Raw genomic sequence first — 21,150 nt, 5'->3', positions numbered from 1 at the left:
CTCATTCTTTCACACTTCTCAAGCCCAACCAGTCCACTCCCGTGCTACCTCTAGTCCAGTTCTCTCTGCTTCTCTGGTGCCAGTTGCCCCTCCTCATCTGTTGCATTTCACCACGCCAGCCGCACTGGCTCCCACAGCCAACCTCCTCCGCAACCTTCCCTGACCATGCCACCTCACCAGCCTTGTGAGAACCTTGCGCTTTTCCCAGTGCCTCCTCAACCTCCCTTTTTTCCCCAAACACTCCATCCCAGTGTCTCACAGCACTGAGGGACTGTCTGGGTTTGGAGACATTTAAATTGCCCTGCGGCAGCCCAATTTACACAGGCTTTACATGTGCACAGACCCTTCCGCGGGGGGGGGGGGGAGGGGTCTTTCTGGACGCTCTCTACAGATCGTGTGCTAACTTAGGTAATTTAAAGCCTCGTAAATTGGGGGTGGGTGCCTGCTCTAAAGGCAAGGGCTGTGAGAGAATGGAGGTAATAGAGAGCTGAGGTTTCTGACTTGACAAGGCAGCACTATTTCCCTTCCAGCCAGCTCCTAGCAATATAGTTGCGTGCAGCTGATCTCCTGGTTTTCTCTGACTTTCCCTTCTCAGAAGGTGCAGTGTGGCTCACGCTTGCCAGCATCTGGGGTGCCCCTGGTCACTTACATCCATTTCCACCTCACTGTCATGGCCTTCCCAGTCCTGCCCTGGTCCGTGCAGCTATTCTCATTGGCCTCTCCAACCCGACCCTCCTCATCTTCTAGGGGATATTCCTGTTGTTGATCCACAGGAGAGGATCAAGCTGGGGCCAGGTCTGCCTGGGGCTCTTCTAGCAGTGACTCTCAGGGCTCTCTGCAGAGCCGTATGGCATAGACCAGCTGTACAGTGGACATGACTGGCATTTATTTCATCAATAGTCTCAGGAGAGCAATCCGCTTTCCACAGTGGGGGCACTTGAAGCAGGAGGAAGATCTTGGCAACATCAGCAGGCAGAGCAGGCTATACAAAGATGGAGGAGGGAACCCCCCCCAGGCACCGTGTCTGTGCCAAGTCCCCTTTCTTATTGCTTGCTGCTGAGCTCCTTCTTCTCCTGCAGCTGACGTACAGGCTGCTGTGGATCTATGCAGGGGTGGGAAAGAGCTAACCTGAGGCACTGGCATAACGACAAACAAGCTGTCTCTTGACAAAAGAGCACCCATGCTAAACATTTCCCATCCACTTAACAGTGATGTGTGATTAGGTCACTACATTGGGGAGCCCATGCTAGAGCAAAGCAGGAGATGTGACATGCATCGCAAACAAGCATTTTGATGACATAGGTGTGCCATAAGTGGTGGGCCTGTGTATTTCACAGAATGGCCATGGCATGTTGCAAGTCATGCCTTTTGTGCTGCTAGGCGTCCAGACACGCTGTAACCCACCCCTCCCAAACTGAGAATAGAGCAAAATGTCATGTAAAAAACAAAAAAAGGTAACAGGCAAGGAAAGACACGCATGACCAAAACAAACGTGCCATGAGAACTGGAGGGATTTGGCAAAGCTCTGGGAGGCAGTGCCTCACTGCTATGTCTGCCTGAGGACCTGGAAAGAGAGTGCACTGTCAGACGCCTTTATAGGCAGGGCAGCTTTCAGGATGGCTGTCAGTGCCGCTTTAACCTTCTGCTCATATTTCTCTCCTCCCCTCAACTTCCAACACCTTGAGATGTGGCTATCCATCTGCTCCAGTCCAACTCCATCTGCTCTCACTGTTCTTCTACAGAGGCTAAGAGGAGACCCTAAACCAGGAGAGGAAAGGAAGGCACAGGAAGAACTAGCGTAAGGGCTGCGGGGAGCCCTACTCATGTGTAGCGAGCTTTACCTCCCCCCCCCCCCCCAAAAAAAAACCAAATCGCTGTAAGTCATAAGAAGGAAATTACCAGCCCAGATGAAATGTAACAGGGCTGTCTTGCACCTCGGCCTTCCGCTCCATCAGCCTGTGAAGAGATCCCAGGTCAGTTCCCGTTGCAAGTGGTTTCAAGAGTGGTTCCAAGCCTGTGAGAGCCTTACACTGAGGAAGCCCCAACTTCTCTCACCATTCATGGCCTAAGAATCTGCCAAAAGGCTTGTGGTTGCTAAAGCTAGCTTTTATCAGGAAAAATAAAACAAACAAACAAACCAGCTAACTCAATTAACTTTCCATGTGAACCTAGACACATGCGGGACGGGATGGCCTAAATAAAACCTTCAAAATCAGAGCCAATGCACCCCCGCCACCTGCTGTGTCCTTGCAGGGCCCTTCCTATAAGGATAGGAAGTCCTTTCTGTGCGGGCCAGTCACTTGCTGAAGATCCCCAGCAGGCTGTCCGTTCCCCACCACCGCAGAGGCTGGGCTATACCTGTGCTTCTGGCTGCAGGTAGGAGCACTGGTCCTTTCCTGAGTTTCCTACCCTTCCCTCCACTACCGCAGTCTCTCTTTGCTGTGTTTTTGCCTCACTGCCTCCTGCCACCAGTCCTCCAGGTGTCCCTCTCTCGCTCCCAAGTGCGGGTGCTCTCAATGGCAGCAGGCCAAACACAAAGAGGCAACCAGCCCCCTTTCCCTCCCGCCACCCCCACCCCCACCCCATCCTTCCTTTCTTAGCTGATCTTGCCTCGGTGCTTTACACTGCTGAGGGATGTCTGGCCTTTTCCCTACCTGTTTGCCACTGTTTTCCTTTCCCTAGCAGCTATTCTGTGTCAGGTGCAGGTGCTGGTGGGCCCGGTCCCCCTGTGTGAGGGGGCTCCTGCTTCAGCTGTCCCCAAGGAAGTGAAGGGGGAGGCTGAGGATCATTGGCCACAGGTGGTGCCTGTCTCTGCTTGCTCTTCCACCCCCCATCACAGGTGTAGTGAGCACCATCAAAGCTGTCACAGTGCCTGTGAGAAGGTAATATCACCATTAGCAGGAGCTAGGTGGGACTCTGCTCTGCTGCTGTTAGGATCCAGCTCTGCTCCCTCTCTCAGGAAGAGAGCCAGGAGTAAAGAGAAGGAGGAGTCCAGCTCACAAGACCTCCTAGGTGGTGGTGTGCTGCCCTGTCCCCTTGCCTGCCAGCCCAGCAGCTCTAGGGCGCAGCTCCCAGTGCACGTACCTAAACCGGAACAGGCAGGGAGGGAAGGTCTGGGAGGAGCTGGTGTAAGGGCTGCGGGGAGCCCCACTTGTGTAGAGTGAGCTTCCACCCCCAAAGGAGATATCTGTAAGGCTCTTAAGTATGTTTTTATTTGTGCTATTATCTTCTTGAGAGGAGAACGATGGGGCAGGAGGGCAGTGGCCAAGGAGGCGGGTGGTCATCGATGCATCAGTAGGCTGCAATGGTTTCTTGGATCCAGCTGACATAATTGCAGACCTTGGTGTAGACGCCAGGGTAGCCTTTCAGAGCACACCCAATTCCCCATGACACGATCCCCTGGAGTGCCCCGTCGCACACAACTGGGCCACCCGAGTCACCCTGGAGGGAAAAAGTTAGAAGCATGAGCTGATCTAAAAGCAGAATCTCACCCGGAAAGGTCTTGGCCTGTTACAAAGAACCCAGGGAGCACTGAGGGAGGTGGAGCAGGCCGTGGTATGGGAGCACAGAAAGATACCACCCCTCATCTGCTGACCCGCTCCCGCACCGCCACAGTTTACCGCTGCTGCACTCTGTGCCCAACCAGGTGTGGCTGCACCTGCTGGTTTTGCGTGAAGCCCACCCTGTCTCCCAGCCCTGCTGGAAGGGCACTGCACACCTGGAGATGAGGAAGCCTAAGCACTCTGACGAGCTCTGGCATATGCCACGGAGCCTGAGGCACAAAAGCGTCGGAGCCAGAGCTCTGCCCAGGCACCAGCTCTTACCTGGCATGAGTCTTTCCCACCCTCCAGGAATCCTACACACACCATGTTGCTGGAGATCTGGCCCGGGTAAGCTTTTTGACACGCTTGGTCACTCAGGACTGGAGCTTGCAGACACTGGACAATCTCAGGGTAACTGGCTGCCGGGAGAGCAGTGAAAATTAGGGTTCATCTCGGGACTCAGTACTGCCAGTGACGTATGTGCGAGAGCCATCCAGCAAAGCAGGGTGAAGTAAATGCTTGGCCTGCATGAAGAAATGCAAAGCGCATTGTAGGTTGAGACACACTGGCAGGGCAGTGTGGGGAGCTCGGGGCTAGAGGAAGAGAAGGCTGCAAAGCAGGGGTGAAATGTACGTGGGTCTCAGGAATCCGGTGGCAGAGCAGGAGAAGCGTGGCCAGCCACCTGCAACGTGCGCTGATACTCACAGCCACTGCTCACTGTGTTTCCCCACCCCGAAATCAGGCACTCGGTGCCTGCCTCAACACAGGCGCTGGGCAGAGCTATGGCTTGAATGTCGTCGCTGTAGGCCACCGAGGATGCCAGCTTGATCAGCATAATGTCGTTATCAAGGCTTCTTGAACTGTACTTAGGATGGCGAATGATTGCTGCAGAACTCCTGACCACTTCACTGTCTTCCTGCACATCTATGTTGTACTCTCCCAGCCTCACCTGTATATAGCTGCAAAATTAGCAGCAGAGAAGAGCAGCAGTTAGCACCCGGTAGAATGACTTGGTGCCACAAAGGGGACTGGCAGAAACCTGGCAGAGAGCAAGGGAGTGTTGCCCAAGTCAAAGGCTCATGGCGTGTCACACAGCTCTAGGAACTTCATGATTTCATGAAAGACAGAGACTGGAAAGCCTTGCCAGATGGGCATTGTGTCCAGCGGATCCCCAGCTGGCCACCGTGGCAATGGCGTGAGCATACAAGGATCCCTCCAGACACCTAGAACAACGCTTAGGGAAGAGAGCTTAGGTTCCCCATTGCAGGGGAGCAGGATCTGGAAGCTGCATGCTGTCTGCATGGAAGTATGCCCCAGAAACAGGCAGAAACAGATCCAGGGGGAAAGTCTGGGGGAATGAAAAAGAACAAAAGGCAAGAGGAGAAGCTATTGGTGAGCTGCTATGGGGACATGCCGGTGCGCACAGAAAGGTGTGTTAGGATGCATGGAAAAGGATGCTGAGAATGCAGGAACGTTGGAAAGATCCTCTAAGACGGTGGGACTGAGGGCAGCGTGTCTCCCTTGGTTTCAGGTGTACCGTGCATGCCCTGCCACCTTGTCTTGGCTTGCCTTGCTAGGCGCCGTAGCTGCAGATCTGGTGGGTTTGCAAGGTTTGACTAGGATCCACCCAGATACCCCAGTCAGTCCATACTTACGACTTGTAGCAGTGAGCAGCTGACACAACCCATTGGTTGTTGATGAGGGAACCTCCACAGAAGTGATACCCAGCATTCAGGGACACCTGGTAGGGCACTGAACCTACTGGGCAATTGTAGCCTCCCACAATCTTGTCGTCGTCAGCATCCCCCGGGACAGCAACTGGGGGAAAGAGAATTGGTTTTCACAGCGCCGGGTCTGAATCTGTTCTCTTACAGTGTAGCAGCAGGCAATGAGCTGCAGAGCAGTTAGCAAAGGCCAGAAGAGTTTGGAGCGTCAGAAGTCAGTCTTCGCAGTGACTCCTGGGTTCCTTCTGCACTGCTCTGAAACGCGAGTCTTTGACTGTTACCCCCCTGCGTCAGGAAAAGAACGGAAGAGCAGGAGCTGCCAAAGAACTTCACAAATGAAATGCGCGCATGCTTCCAGTGTATTCCTTCCACGGCACCGCTGGCGTGGGATGTGACAGCTGTGTCGTGGTGAAAGGCCATGGTGCCCATCCGTGTAGGGTGAGAGCTGGAGAAGGGCAAATGCAGCAGAGAGTGTCAGCAGAATTTATAATTTGTTGAGGGGGGACAGGGGGTGAGCAAGAGAGAAGGGAAAGCCCTGTAGTGCAGGAATCTGAGAGAGAGCACGCAGGCTCTGCGGAGCCCGAGGCTGATGTTGGAGCAGAATGTAAGAAAGAGCACATTTGTTGAGACCACTAGAACATCGCAGGCCTGGAGCATGTCTCTGACACGGTCCATGACAGATGCAAAGAGCAGAAGAGGGGGGACCCTTCCCCAGACACGCTCCTGGCCTCCAGCAACTCAGGGACCTGAGGCTGCCAGGTCAGACAGGGGGTGTCATTGAACCTCATAGCCTTCAACGGATTTTTCTCCCACAAATGTGTCGCCTCTCTTTCTGAGGCCGTGTGAACTTTCTGCATCTGCAATACCCTGTGGAAAGGGGTTCACCGCTTTCTTAAAAGAAGAGGAATAATCTTTTGCTTGCTTCCAACCTGCCAAACCTCCCAGCTTTGTTTGATGCCCCCCGGTTCTCGTACAGGAAGGGACAAGAAGCAATCCATCCTTCTCCAGTCTCCCCAGGCCACTCGCAATTTTGTACACCCCGTCATATGCTCCCTCCTCTGTCCCTTTAGGAGGCTGGGAGTCCGAGTCTCTGACACGGGTGGGAATGGGAGAAAAGCGGAGTGTTGGGCCATTGGGGAAAGAGAAATGCAGGCAGAGAAGACAAGGCAAGAGTGAGGTGTAGAGAGAGCTGGAGGATCCGATGCTTTGGAGAACTCACCAACTGCTCCCAGGCAGGAGAGAATCAGGAAGACCTTCATGGCGCCTCTGTCACCAGGCTCTGTGAGATGTACTCTGTGAGGTGGCTTTGGCAAGCGCACCGCTTTATACTCCTGGAGAGCCTTATCTTTGCCAGCCCAGGGTCTCTGCAGCTTTCCCCTTCCCAGGATCTTGCGTCAGCCTGGACAAATTTAGTTCTTTTATCTGGGTACAGTGATGACACAGCTGACTGCGGTACCTGAGCTGGGAAAGTGTATTTCTAGAAACACAAGGTGCCACTGCCTGTCCCCTGACAGAGCTGCCCTGCACCCGTCCCTCCCTTCACCAGCCCTTCTCCTTGCTGTGCCCCTCGAGCCACCAGCATTCAGCATTCCACCGCAGCATCACCGCACTGAATGAGAGAGTTGTTTGCCGCTGGAGATGGAGTTTACTTTTGAAAAGAGCCTGAAAAACCTTGCAGTGGGTCAGTGGCATGTTCACCAGCACTGAGCAGAGGAGGGTAATTACACTTCACGGAAGGCTTTCTCGCCTTCAGAAAAGGGGCAGGGGGAGGGGAGGTGTTCTAACTCAGTCTGAGACCGTAAGAAGAGATGTGATGGCAAGGAAAGCGGTGAGGTCTCCTGTCTGTACTGGCTTTGGATAGCACTGCCGTGAAAGACAGCACCAAGTGAAGACTGGCTTTCCATTTCCAGTTCCAGCGGGGAAAAAATGACCGTTGCAGCACAGAGAAGGCACCGGCAGCCCATTCCCAGAGCCAGGTATATGTGCTAGTACTTCGGGCCCGGTCTAGGACTGTGGCTAGGTCAACAGTGACCGTGTGTGATTCCCATCAGATGGCTCTTCAGTCTTGGTGCATTTAGGGCATGTCGTGCCAGTTTCTTCCGGCTGCCTACGCTGGTGCACCAAGTGTCTTTGGGGCCACCTGCCTGCAGGCAATTCTGTTTACACAAATCTTTCCTTCCTCAGGCTTGCCATCCCAGACCGCTTGCCCAGTCAGTCCTACGCTCATTCTTTCACACTTCTCAAGCCCAACCAGTCCACTCCCGTGCTACCTCTAGTCCAGTTCTCTCTGCTTCTCTGGTGCCAGTTGCCCCTCCTCATCCGTTGCATTTCACCACGCCAGCCGCACTGGCTCCCACAGCCAACCTCCTCCGCAACCTTCCCTGACCATGCCACCTCACCAGCCTTGTGAGAACCTTGCGCTTTTCCCAGTGCCTCCTCAACCTCCCTTTTTTCCCCAAACACTCCATCCCGGTGTCTCACAGCACTGAGGGACTGTCTGGGTTTGGAGACATTTAAATTGCCCTGCGGCAGCCCAATTTACACAGGCTTTACATGTGCACAGACCCTTCCGGGGGGGGGGGAGGGGTCTTTCTGGACGCTCTCTACAGATCGTGTGCTAACTTAGGTAATTTAAAGCCTCGTAAATTGGGGGTGGGTGCCTGCTCTAAAGGCAAGGGCTGTGAGAGAATGGAGGTAATAGAGAGCTGAGGTTTCTGACTTGACAAGGCAGCACTATTTCCCTTCCAGCCAGCTCCTAGCAATATAGTTGCGTGCAGCTGATCTCCTGGTTTTCTCTGACTTTCCCTTCTCAGAAGGTGCAGTGTGGCTCACGCTTGCCAGCATCTGGGGTGCCCCTGGTCACTTACATCCATTTCCACCTCACTGTCATGGCCTTCCCAGTCCTGCCCTGGTCCGTGCAGCTATTCTCATTGGCCTCTCCAACCCGACCCTCCTCATCTTCTAGGGGATATTCCTGTTGTTGATCCACAGGAGAGGATCAAGCTGGGGCCAGGTCTGCCTGGGGCTCTTCTAGCAGTGACTCTCAGGGCTCTCTGCAGAGCCGTATGGCATAGACCAGCTGTACAGTGGACATGACTGGCATTTATTTCATCAATAGTCTCAGGAGAGCAATCCGCTTTCCACAGTGGGGGCACTTGAAGCAGGAGGAAGATCTTGGCAACATCAGCAGGCAGAGCAGGCTATACAAGGATGGAGGAGGGACCCCCCCCCAGGCACCGTGTCTGTGCCAAGTCCCCTTTCTTATTGCTTGCTGCTGAGCTCCTTCTTCTCCTGCAGCTGACGTACAGGCTGCTGTGGATCTAAGCAGGGGTGGGAAAGAGCTAACCTGAGGCACTGGCATAACGACAAACAAACTGTCTCTTGACAAAAGAGCACCCATGCTAAACATTTCCCATCCACTTAACAGTGATGTGTGATTAGGTCACTACATTGGGGAGCCCATGCTAGAGCAAAGCAGGAGATGTGACATGCATCGCAAACAAGCATTTTGATGACATAGGTGTGCCATAAGTGGTGGGCCTGTGTATTTCACAGAATGGCCATGGCATGTTGCAAGTCATGCCTTTTGTGCTGCTAGGCGTCCAGACACGCTGTAACCCATCCCTCCCAAACTGAGAATAGAGCAAAATGTCATGTAAAAAACAAAAAAAGGTAACAGGCAAGGAAAGACACGCATGACCAAAACAAACGTGCCATGAGAACTGGAGGGATTTGGCAAAGCTCTGGGAGGCAGTGCCTCACTGCTATGTCTGCCTGAGGACCTGGAAAGAGAGTGCACTGTCAGACGCCTTTATAGGCAGGGCAGCTTTCAGGATGGCTGTCAGTGCCGCTTTAACCTTCTGCTCATATTTCTCTCCTCCCCTCAACTTCCAACACCTTGAGATGTGGCTATCCATCTGCTCCAGTCCAACTCCATCTGCTCTCACTGTTCTTCTACAGAGGCTAAGAGGAGACCCTAAACCAGGAGAGGAAAGGAAGGCACAGGAAGAACTAGCGTAAGGGCTGCGGGGAGCCCTACTCATGTGTAGCGAGCTTTACCTCCCCCCCCCCCCCCAAAAAAAAACCAAATCGCTGTAAGTCATAAGAAGGAAATTACCAGCCCAGATGAAATGTAACAGGGCTGTCTTGCACCTCGGCCTTCCGCTCCATCAGCCTGTGAAGAGATCCCAGGTCAGTTCCCGTTGCAAGTGGTTTCAAGAGTGGTTCCAAGCCTGTGAGAGCCTTACACTGAGGAAGCCCCAACTTCTCTCACCATTCATGGCCTAAGAATCTGCCAAAAGGCTTGTGGTTGCTAAAGCTAGCTTTTATCAGGAAAAACAAACAAACAAACAAACCAGCTAACTCAATTAACTTTCCATGTGAACCTAGACACATGCGGGACGGGATGGCCTAAATAAAACCTTCAAAATCAGAGCCAATGCGCCCCCGCCACCTGCTGTGTCCTTGCAGGGCCCTTCCTATAAGGATAGGAAGTCCTTTCTGTGCGGGCCAGTCACTTGCTGAAGATCCCCAGCAGGCTGTCCGTTCCCCACCACCGCAGAGGCTGGGCTATACCTGTGCTTCTGGCTGCAGGTAGGAGCACTGGTCCTTTCCTGAGTTTCCTACCCTTCCCTCCACTACCGCAGTCTCTCTTTGCTGTGTTTTTGCCTCACTGCCTCCTGCCACCAGTCCTCCAGGTGTCCCTCTCTCGCTCCCAAGTGCGGGTGCTCTCAATGGCAGCAGGCCAAACACAAAGAGGCAACCAGCCCCCTTTCCCTCCCGCCACCCCCACCCCCACCCCCACCCCCACCCCATCCTTCCTTTCTTAGCTGATCTTGCCTCGGTGCTTTACACTGCTGAGGGATGTCTGGCCTTTTCCCTACCTGTTTGCCACTGTTTTCCTTTCCCTAGCAGCTATTCTGTGTCAGGTGCAGGTGCTGGTGGGCCCGGTCCCCCTGTGTGAGGGGGCTCCTGCTTCAGCTGTCCCCAAGGAAGTGAAGGGGGAGGCTGAGGATCATTGGCCACAGGTGGTGCCTGTCTCTGCTTGCTCTTCCACCCCCCATCACAGGTGTAGTGAGCACCATCAAAGCTGTCACAGTGCCTGTGAGAAGGTAATATCACCATTAGCAGGAGCTAGGTGGGACTCTGCTCTGCTGCTGTTAGGATCCAGCTCTGCTCCCTCTCTCAGGAAGAGAGCCAGGAGTAAAGAGAAGGAGGAGTCCAGCTCACAAGACCTCCTAGGTGGTGGTGTGCTGCCCTGTCCCCTTGCCTGCCAGCCCAGCAGCTCTAGGGCGCAGCTCCCAGTGCACGTACCTAAACCGGAACAGGCAGGGAGGGAAGGTCTGGGAGGAGCTGGTGTAAGGGCTGCGGGGAGCCCCACTTGTGTAGAGTGAGCTTCCACCCCCAAAGGAGATATCTGTAAGGCTCTTAAGTATGTTTTTATTTGTGCTATTATCTTCTTGAGAGGAGAGCGATGGGGCAGGAGGGCAGTGGCCAAGGAGGCGGGTGGTCATCGATGCATCAGTAGGCTGCAATGGTTTCTTGGATCCAGCTGACATTGGTGTAGACGCCGGGGTAGCCTTTCAGAGCACACCCAATTCCCCATGACACGATCCCCTGGAGTGCCCCGTCGCACACAACTGGGCCGCCCGAGTCTCACAGCACGGAGGGCCTGTCTGGGTTTGGAGACATTTAAATTGCCCCGCGGCAGCCCAATTTACACAGGCTTTACATGTGCACAGACCCTTCTGGGGGGGGGGGGTGTCTTTGTGGACGCTCTCTACAGATCGTGTGCTAACTTAGGTAATTTAAAGCCTCGTAAATTGGGGGTGGGTGCCTGCTCTAAAGGCAAGGGCTGTGAGACAGAATGGAGGTAATAGAGATCAAAGGCCTATATCACAGTGATGTGAGCATGTAATGATCACTCCAGATCCGTAGAGGAATAATGGATGCAGAGAGGTCCTTCCCGAGGTCAGCATTGTATTTAATGGAGGTCCTATTTTGCAGCTCTATTTTGATTGACTGTGGACAGTAATCTTGTCTGAAGTGTAATTATTGACATGCCTTTCATTCCCATGTGCAGACCAGCCCGTGACATTGCCTACACGCTTCCTACTTCTTCATACTGTGGGATATCAGTTCTTCCTTCTTCAGGTCTCAGGGCACCCTTCAAAGCAGAGAAGGGTTAGGGAATAGGCAGTATGCTGTTCAAACTATGCTCTCTTATTGCCTAGAGCTGTCCCTCACAGGGGTAACATCACATAGGAGCAGACATTTTTGGTTTCCAGTATCTGTCCATGTGGTCTTGCAATGGTGTCTTGGTCCAGGTCAGAATTGCAAGAGAGAGGGGGATCCTGCAATTCATAGGTGTGTAGGGCAGGCAGATGAAAGTGCTGCAGGGAAACATCTGGCACATTATTGTCTGTGAAGCTTATGAATATGTAAGGCTCCAAATAGATATATGATTGTGTCTGATTCTTTTCTTGCTAGCACTTTGAATGTAGTATATATATTTAATTTCAACAACCTGCTTTGGTAATCTTGACATTACTTTTTCCGAACAATAAAAAGCAATATTGCTGAGGTTCTGTCATTTTCCTCCCCTTTTGTTGACCTCCCTCCCCTATTTGCCTGAAGTTCTTCGCCTGTACATATTTGTAGAAAACATATATTCTGTCTGTGAACCTGGCAATAATGTACTTTCTCTGGGCCTAATGCCAAGTTTCTAGGGTTATACCAGAATTCAGAGCTGTGGAAATCTCAATAATTTTTATAGTGAGATTGAGGTTGAGCCCTGTGGTGGATGTATTACGGTTTCAGTGTCTTTTCAAAGAATTGTAGATAATATAAATGAATTTTTTTTTTAAATAACTTCATAACGTTTTCATTTTTCTTTGAAATTTTGTGATGATTTTAAAGGCAATAGAGCTTTTAGCATATTAGTTTGTACTAGTACTTTTGAACTAGTTTAATATGCCTTTATACTCTTCTATAGTTTTGTTTCAGATTATCCTTCAATGCCTATTTTAAGTAAATACTCCCTGATAATCTATTCTCCTTTATTTTTCATGGAAACCCTGTCTGGATTTTTCATACTATTCTATTTCTCCATCTGAACTCTTTGACATTTTGTCCTTTCACCTTAATGCTAGGATATGACGTGTTGAGACACTTTCAATTCCATAGGCCAATGAAGTTTTGATGAATGTCCTAAAATGCACTGTACGTGCCTTGTGCGTGGAGACACAACTTCATTTGTAGTTTGAGTGTTGTCTGTCATGTATGAATTGTTAAAAACATGTTCTTCCAGTGGTAGTCAGACTTTAGCTCTTGGAGGGAGAGAATATTTAGAGACTTGATGGGAAATGAAAAACAGGATGGAGACTCTGGGAGTTAATTCTGAGAATTACACTGTGTAAGAACTCAGACCCAGTGCAGTTATTTCAGTGCTGCTCTGCTGCACATTCTACTATATTCAGATGCATTACAATTTATTACTCATTCCAAGATGAATATTTTTATTCAGAGCAGTTTTTCTGTGTCGGGAAATGAAAAGCGATTGTGAACTTTGTGTAGTAGATGTTAAATATGACCTCTAGTGCATCTCTTGGGAGTTACACTTTGAATTTCTGGTCTAAAGAGGACAGAAAAACAGGCCAGCAACAAAAATGAAAAGCAAAATGAAACTTTTCACCTATAGGATACATACCTCCTTACATACTTTTTTTGCAAGAGTTTAATAACTTCTAAAAGTCATTGCCTTCTGGGAAGTAGTTAGAAGGACAGACTTTCTGGTTTCAGTTCAAAAATCTATTTCTTTCAGACTGAGTTAGTTTCTTTCAATATCAAAGAAGAAGCAAAGGAATACAAAAAAATAATAAGGTAATGACAGGTATGGTGCAGCTTCCCAATTCAGATCATGATTACTGGATATTCCCAGATTTTGGCTGGAAATGAAACCTCTAAGGCACAATCTTTAAAACCCATGAAAAGAAGAAAAAGGAAGATCTCCTTCACAGCCTAAGGAGTTACTAAACTAGATTAATAAAGTTGTGCCTTAGGATGATAATAAAGTTGTGCCTTAGGATGAAAAAAGGTATAAAATGTCTGTTATCATTCTGTCTCTGTGTAAATGATGTGTTTTGGAGTAAGCAATTAAAAATCCATGAGGGAGTCAAATTCAACACTGTTATAGAGTGGGAAATGCTCTTGTTCTGCTTAATTATCATGGTATTGGATAGCTTCTGTTAATTCTGATAATTCTAATAATTTATGTCCTGATTAATTGTACTTTTTTTTTCCATTTTCCACAGGAAAACTCTAAATCTTATTTTTCTCAAGTTAAAAGATGCTTGTAAGAAAACTCTTCACCGATAGCAGTTTAAAGCCCAAGACAATTAATCCAGTCCTTTGGAAGATTCCCTGGCTCAGACACATCCTTTAAAATGAAGAAAAAATATTCATCTGGGCAGTGCCACTGTGTGCACCAATTCTCCAGGGTTCTTGAAAAAATTGAAGAAAATTGCAGTAGAAAAATTATTCTTATTTAGTTTCTCATACTGTTTCAGCATTGTCAAGCATCACTTTGGTCAACAGTAACTTGAGATTAGCCCATGTCTTTCAGGAGCTAATATGGCGAAGTTGGCAGCTTCTAGGAAAATGTCCATTAAATTCCTCAAACTTTAGCAAGGTCAGCATCATGACAGAAACCATCCTTCAGAGAAGGATTTCAGGATATCTCATTATTTGTATTCACAGTAATCTATATATTATTATATTAAGATACTTCTGTGACAAAAATCAGTATCTACAGAACATTCCAAAAGTTAAAAAAAAAATTGTTCAGTACTTAGATTGATATGATCATTAAGATTAGATGAGGGAAATGCCTTCCAAGGAAAATGGTGAACATTCCCACATTTGAAAAAGTGGGGGAAGGAAACAGAATAGTATGTGTACTCCCTCATTCAACTTATTTTTGAATAATTGAGAAAACACTGCATTCTATAAAAAAAGAAGAAACACACATTACTCAAGAGAAGAAATTTGTCAAATAGACATGACACTGAGGGTTTTTTTTTTCAAAATAAACGTGTAGTATGTTAAAATCCATTAGCTACAATATTTAGCTTCCAGTAAAAAATATACATTCTTCAATGCAGAGATATCATCAGTGCAGAGAAATCTCAAGGCGGCCTTCAAATTTTTGATTGTGTATTTTTTTCTGGAGAAAATCTTGGGCTAGAGATAATGCCATCTCAGACAGAATATTTCCAGCAGGTCAGACTTCCAGTACACCAGTCTGTGCTTGAGGCTGTGTAAAGATCATGAAATGCATAGTTTGTCATCTTTGTTGGTGTGGTTCATGAGCCACAACATGGCTGATTTTTACTTTTATTTTTGAAATTTATAACGAAGCTCATTTCTGAGGAAATATGCAGGTGCAACACAACTGCATCAAACAGCCAACAGAGTGGGCTCAGTTACATACTGAAGAAAATAGCAAACAGCAACATGAACACTCCCAAATACCCAATCACACACTGACCATATGACTAAACATTCCTCTGGAGGAAGCTCCCTGAAAGATGTGCCTGGGGGACTGTAGCAACTTCTTACTAGGGCTTGTTCACTTTATGTACTAGTGCTATGACCTGTTGAGGCTATGTTACTAATGCTGCTATCTATACCATTTTGCTCAATTAGCTGGGCATAGTGGGCTTGCTTATTTATCCTGGAATAGTCAAATGAACAGAGAGGTGTTCCTGGGTCCTGATTTTAACTTTCCCCAGTCCCTACTGTCACTGGGATTGTAGCCTTCCATGAAACAGTTGCCTAAATTCCCAATGGGCAGCATAGCTGTGTCTCAAAAAAGAAAATGGAAAAAGAGTATCTGAGTAAACTAAAAAGATAGAAGCGGCATAGAATAGCAGAAAACAGAAAAAATGAAAAAGAAGCCAGACATGGGAGGAAACGGGGAGAGAGAAGAGTGGAACATGACAGAATAAATGCCATTTGCCTAGAGATAGGTGCTTGGCTCTCTCAGATGCTTTGTCGTTGAGATATCTCTTAGCACAGTAATAGGTGCCTGAGTCATTGAGATAGGCACAATATATTTTTCTCAGGAAAAAGTCCTCTAGGATCACATGCAATGTATTTGAATGCCAATACAAAGGCAGGAAAACCTCACATCAGTCTGGGATTACAAGGAGAGAAGTGACCTTCTGTGCCACTGTGTCACTGCGTTCTGTGCATGTCTGTTGAGGCATACAGGGCAGTGTGTGTTAACCTGGATCCTTACCTCAACTGAGTTGGATAGGTGCTGGAAGGAGCCAGATTCCTCCACCCTCATACAGTTACCAGGCATGTCTCTTTCCCCTGCTGCTGGTTAGTGAGTTCAGCACTCTTTGCCCTCTTTCACTGAGGGAAGGACATGATCCCCTGCAACCTGCAAGGTCTCAGTGCTGCCAGTGAACTGAAATTCCCCCATGGCATAGACACTTGTCACTTAGCTAGGTTTGTGTTATTGTCAGCAAGCTACTCTGCTGTGCCCTTTGCTCCAAGCACAAGAAATGGTTTGGGCCTCTGTTACCATCTCTCTCTCCAGCATCAGCTCTGTGTCGCTGATCTGCTCACATCAGTACGTTGCTCCGCTCCATGGAACTTCTTCAGCTTTTCCAGTGGTTAGAGATGCTGCAAGGAAGTGCAGCTGGCCTTGGGCAATCTGCAGGTCCTAGCTTCTCTAGAGAGACAATGGCTTTTCAAGATGAAGGTCCCTGACAATCAGTCTCTTTTTCACCTGTGACAGACCAATAAACCCCTAAAATGGAAGAAGGCTCAGAGGAGATTGGCAAGGGCGAGGTGCCCATGAAGCTCAGGAATAATGTAGGATGTGACTCATTAACCACCTTTGCACAGCCTTTGCACAGAGAACTGACTTTATGGCAACACAAAGGGGACCAGAGGATGACTTTTGTTTTAGATAAGCATCTGTATCTGTTGCGTGGATCCACTGATGTAAACGTTTCTTCCTGAGTTTATCAAAAGAATGTGAATGTTTCCCTGAGTTAGCCAGACCAGCATGGAGGAAGTGCATATGTGGCTCAGCCCAACACAGAATATAAAACCTGAACAACTATCAAAGGAATTTCAAAGAGAGCAACAGGCTTGAGCTGTCTGCAACCCATGTATTCCTTCCCAGTGACTAAGGACACCCAGCATTGTGATGGTGAGCATATTATCGAAAGCAGTAATGGGGATCACATTGGTATTGTGATTGAACTGTATATTGCAATTGCTATATTTTATGTTAAGTGCATACACATGTATTGTGATTTCAGTATACTGCTAAGTCAATAATCCCGTGTAACATCAAATACTTTCAAAGTAAACTTTTATATTAAACATTATGCTCCCCATGTGTGAAATATCTAAAAGAACCTGGTCAGAGAGTACCAGACTCTGGCATCATCCTTGGAAATAACCCTGTCTCATCACTAACCACCCTGTTCTCTATAGAAAAAGAGAAAAATCTGGATCTTGTGATGGGGTGAAGAAAAACACAGATGAACCCACAGTCACCCAGATTGGTTCTGCAGGGACCCCTGGCCTCACCTATGCAAGCAGTAGCCTGTTGGCCATCCCCAGAGATAGAGGAAGCAGAATATCCCCAGCTATCAGAGTATTTGTGCTTTGTGTTTAAGGTGTGGGCAACTTCTCAGGGCTTTTGTGTGGGGAGAGCTGTGGATGGGCCTCCTATTTATATTTATATTACTTTCTGTCCAAAATATGCAGCATCTCTAATCTCACTCAGCATTATATCTTCATCAGTGTAATTCTCTTGAACAAGGGGCTGGTAGAGCAAACCAAATACTACCATCATATTACTAGAATATGGGACTTCTACCAACAAGGTTCCTGTAATGCTTCTCATTTCCCATAACACTTTCCGCTGTTATTTGTGAAGTTACCTTTCCTATATGTTGGCAATCCATGACTTGGATGTCCTTCTCTGTTACTTCTGTAAAACTTGTGCCTTGGCAACACCATGCCCCACTTACTATTCTCTTTCCAGCAGGTCTTTCTATTCAATCGGCATTGTTTTTTGTTACCAAATGGCTTTTTCCCCTATTGTACTTTTCAGCCCTCCAACAGTGTCATAGAAACATTCATAAGATTTGCTTTTGCTTCATTTTTAGAATACTGCATGTGTTAGTCAAAAGGCATTTCAGGTATTCTAATAAGCCTTCCCTATTAACCGCAATTGTGCAGTTTATTTTTGTTTCTATTTTAGAGGTACACTGAAAACTTGTTACACTACATCCTCCCAAGCTCAGACTTTGGATCTCTGCCCGCCTTTTAGGCCTCACACATGGAACAGGCAGTATGTCAGAGAAGGTCCTGGTCTTCAATGTCCTTTCTTGCGGCATGAATTTAGCCTTCAGAATGTCACTATTAAGTTTCCGTATGTCATTCGCAACAGCACGGACCATGCCAGGTTCTCTTCAGCATGTCAGAGTACTCTATCCAGACACTACATGAAGTCCTCCACTATAATACCAGCCAAGCAAGATACTGAATTGTCCTTTCAGGTATCAAAAAAGAAGGAAGGGAGATGAAAAGTAGACAGAGAGGGGGGAAGGAAGGAAAAGAGACTGAGTAAGTGTAGAGAAGAACAGGAGAAGGGAATGAAGAGGACAGGCAAGAGGAGCTAACTTTGAGTGAAGAGAGGTGGTTGGAAAAGGCAAGGGAGAAATGAAGAGATGAGAAGAAAGAGACTCCCATGCCAAATGTAGGGTAGAGTGAGAAGAAGGGTGAGCCCTTTTTGTACAGAGAGGTTTGTGCTCAGCTTCCTCAGCATCTGAGTCAATGTGTATCTTAGCACAGTAATATGTGCCAGAATCATTAACTGAGACAAAATCTATTGAAAAGGACAAGTGATAGCCGTTAATTCCATTGCTCTTGAAGTGATTGTGGAATTGCTCCTCAAAATCTGCCTCTTCACCTTCCACTGAAAACACTACCAGCTGCATCATGGTCCCCTTTTCTTGGAGCCTACTTATACCATGACATGTAGGCATGTGTGGTTCCCATCTGGAAACAGCTCAGAGTCACAGCTCCTCCCTCTTTCATGACTGAATCTGGAGACTGTTGAGGGGCCCATCCTGGCAGGAGAAAAAGAAAGAAAAAAAGAAAAAAAGAGAGAGACTAAGCAGGGGATGAAATGATTTGAGGTGGGAGGGGATGAAAAACACAGGAAATCTAGAACGAATAAGGGATGGGCTGGGATGGGCTGGGCTGGGATGGGATGGATTTCAAACTTATGGGCCAGTTTCTCATCTGCCTATAAAAGACCAACAGAAAAAGCTGGCAGAAAGTGTATCTGTATCAGAAATATTTCAGAGGATGATGAAACCAGGAAAAAAAGAAGTCATGTTTGGAAATCTGCCTATGTTCCAGTCTAGGAATGGAGAAGTGTCCTAACTATTAATTTCAAATCCTCTCCCCAGGAAGGCTTGGGGAATGAAGCACTGCCCACAACTGGGTATGCAGCTGCTCAAGGGGGAGGGAGGCTCACTTATCCATGGGGGCCAGGGTGGCTAAAAAGAACCAGTGAGGGAGCATGAGGAAAGGCTGTGTCCTTCCAGGAATCCACCAAGGCAGCAGCACAGACCTCCCACACGCAGAGATGTGCAAGAAGGAGGTAGCAAGGGAAGAAGAGAGAAATCTCAATGGGGATGGGCAAGGAGGTGAGAGAGCCTGAAATGTGAGAATGCAGTTGGCTGTCTGGGAACATTGATTATTCATGCACAGCAGTGGGTGACACAAACCCTGAACAGCCGGCTTTATATCTGTGTGTGGGATAACAGGAGTATGGTGGACCTGTGTGGGAGCCTGAGTTTGAGGCAGGACAGAAGGATGCTGAGGGTTTCCCCTTCTCCCTTTTGCATTGATTTAGAGATGCAAAAATAAGGCATCATGCAAGGAAAGGAGACACAGAAATGGGATTTTGTTTTTGCCTCTCTGTCTCATATCTGACTCTCCTTTCCAGATCCCCTGAAACTCACAGACTCTTGGCTCCACAAATTTTAGTGTGGGATCTCTGTTCATTCCAGTGCTGCTCATCATGTTGCCCCAGATCGAGAGCAAGCTGCTGACATAATGATCCTGGTGTGCACTGTAGATTGACAGAGAAGGAGTCTGTAAATGTTCTTCTCTCCTCCAAAGAGGGATCTGAATGAGAGGAAAAAGATTGCCCTTGCTTCGGCACACTGCAGATGAGAAGTGGGGATTATTTCCGCTATCTGAGATACACACAGGAGAGATGAAGTCTCTCCTCTTTCAGGCTCCTGACCCAGTAACTATTCATCCTCCATGTCCTAGTGGCCAGAACACTGGAGACAGTGGGCTGTACATATTAGGCTACGGAATGGGAGGTTCCCCACACCCTTAGGTGAGTGCTACAGATCAGGGTATTCCTTTGCCCAAGTCCTAACATTTGTCCCACTAAAAAGTGCTGAGTAGTTGGAGACTGTTTCTTGAAATGGTGGTTGCACTGGAAGACAAGATGGCTGGAGGAGAGGAGATGACATTAGACTAAGGGAAATTATACTCGAGGATGGTAAGCAGGACCTCAATCCGTGGGTCCAGGAGGGGAGGTGGGTTATCCTGCCCTGGGCACCTTGGTGATGTGAAGAACGTTCCCAGTGCCAGGGATGGGGGCTGCCAGGGCATGGCAGGCAGCTTCTCGGTAAAGGTCTGTCAGTGCAAGCTCCATCTCAATCCAGTGTGCACCCCAAACCTGAGGGCTTACAGGGGCAGACTCTTGGAGAACCTTCCCTACAAGGCGGGGGGAGAAACATTGTTGACAAGCAGTCCTTCAGTCACAGGGAGCAGCAAGCACAGGCTGCTCTCTAGGTGATCCAGGAGCTGACATCAGTAGCAAAGCAGGAAGGGGCAGTGATCTCACCAACAAGGACGCACGAAGTTAAGTCAGCAAGTCAGAATCAAGTCCAGAGACGGTGGTCAGGGTCAATCTTAATATAATGATCAGCCAACAAATCCACAGTGACAAGTCAAGTCAGAGGCCAATCCAGAAAGTCAAGTCAGCAGGTCTGGATCAGGGTCAGAAATGAAGAGAAACGAAACCAGGTGCACACATAGCTGCTACGCAGATGTGATGTAGCATGGGTGGGGCCCAAAGTGAGAGCCTCATCTTAAAAGCAGCTCTCAAGGGAAGGAGGAGCAGGCAATTGCTTCAAGCTTTCTTTACAGCAGGTCTTATTAGAGAAGGAGCTGACCTTAGACTCAGCTAACTAAATTTCTAGAAGGGGGAATGCACTCAGGGCCCTAACACAGCACCAAGACACTGCCTAAGACCACAGCTGAAGTGTGGTGAAATCTCCCATACAAGACAGATGAGGGTGAAGAAGCTGATAGTAGTGGGCGTGCCCATCCCCATGTTTTTCACCAGTACAGCCACACTGCACTTGGGAATGGTGTCCAGGCCCTTTGGATCAAACCTTTGCAGTCCACAACCCACAACCAGCTGGAACATCTGCAGTGGGTTTATCATAGCCAGCCTCACCAGCTGCTCCAGCCCCTCTGTCTTTTCCAGTTCTTTCCTAGTGGGCATGAACTAAAAGCAATTCAGCTCCTCCCCAGCAGGCCCAGAGCTGCAGAGCAAGACCCTGCAGATGATGGGGGCCTTTACTGTGGCCTGGAGTGGCCATTTGATGTTCTCATGGAAGGGTGACTAGGGCAGATATAAGAGGGGTATTCAGGGCAGCGAGAAGGGGAGATGTTTTACATGAACTCATTTCTGCCTGCCCTGTGAGATGTCTTGATAAAGGTATGGGGAAGGGCTGTCCTGGGTGCAATGAGTA

The 21,150-nt window shown here is 48.5% G+C and overlaps 2 protein-coding genes across 2 annotated transcripts in view; both read right to left on the bottom strand.

Annotated features, from left to right (window-relative positions):
- The window catches only part of LOC135329676 (M1-specific T cell receptor beta chain-like), a 63,438-nt gene extending 44,549 nt beyond the window's left edge, over nucleotides 1-18,889 (bottom strand). Inside the window, 3 exon segments of the mRNA XM_064518831.1 lie at nucleotides 18,123-18,313; nucleotides 18,315-18,425; nucleotides 18,843-18,889. Coding sequence (XP_064374901.1) covers nucleotides 18,123-18,313; nucleotides 18,315-18,425; nucleotides 18,843-18,889 — 349 coding nt within the window.
- LOC135329673 (trypsin II-P29) lies at nucleotides 3,191-6,641 on the bottom strand. Its single transcript, XM_064518826.1, has 5 exons — nucleotides 6,486-6,641; nucleotides 5,198-5,360; nucleotides 4,248-4,501; nucleotides 3,825-3,961; nucleotides 3,191-3,441 (listed from the first exon to the last, which is right to left on the bottom strand). Exons 1-5 carry the CDS (start codon nucleotides 6,523-6,525, stop codon nucleotides 3,292-3,294), a joined length of 744 nt encoding a protein of 247 aa, XP_064374896.1. The 5' UTR covers nucleotides 6,526-6,641; the 3' UTR covers nucleotides 3,191-3,291.
- Nucleotides 18,890-21,150: the final 2,261 nt, after the last annotated feature.

This window comes from Dromaius novaehollandiae, chromosome 1, assembly GCF_036370855.1.
Source record: "Dromaius novaehollandiae isolate bDroNov1 chromosome 1, bDroNov1.hap1, whole genome shotgun sequence".
Taxonomy (NCBI): domain Eukaryota; kingdom Metazoa; phylum Chordata; class Aves; order Casuariiformes; family Dromaiidae; genus Dromaius; species Dromaius novaehollandiae.
This window is presented reverse-complemented; position numbering and strand designations above follow the sequence as displayed.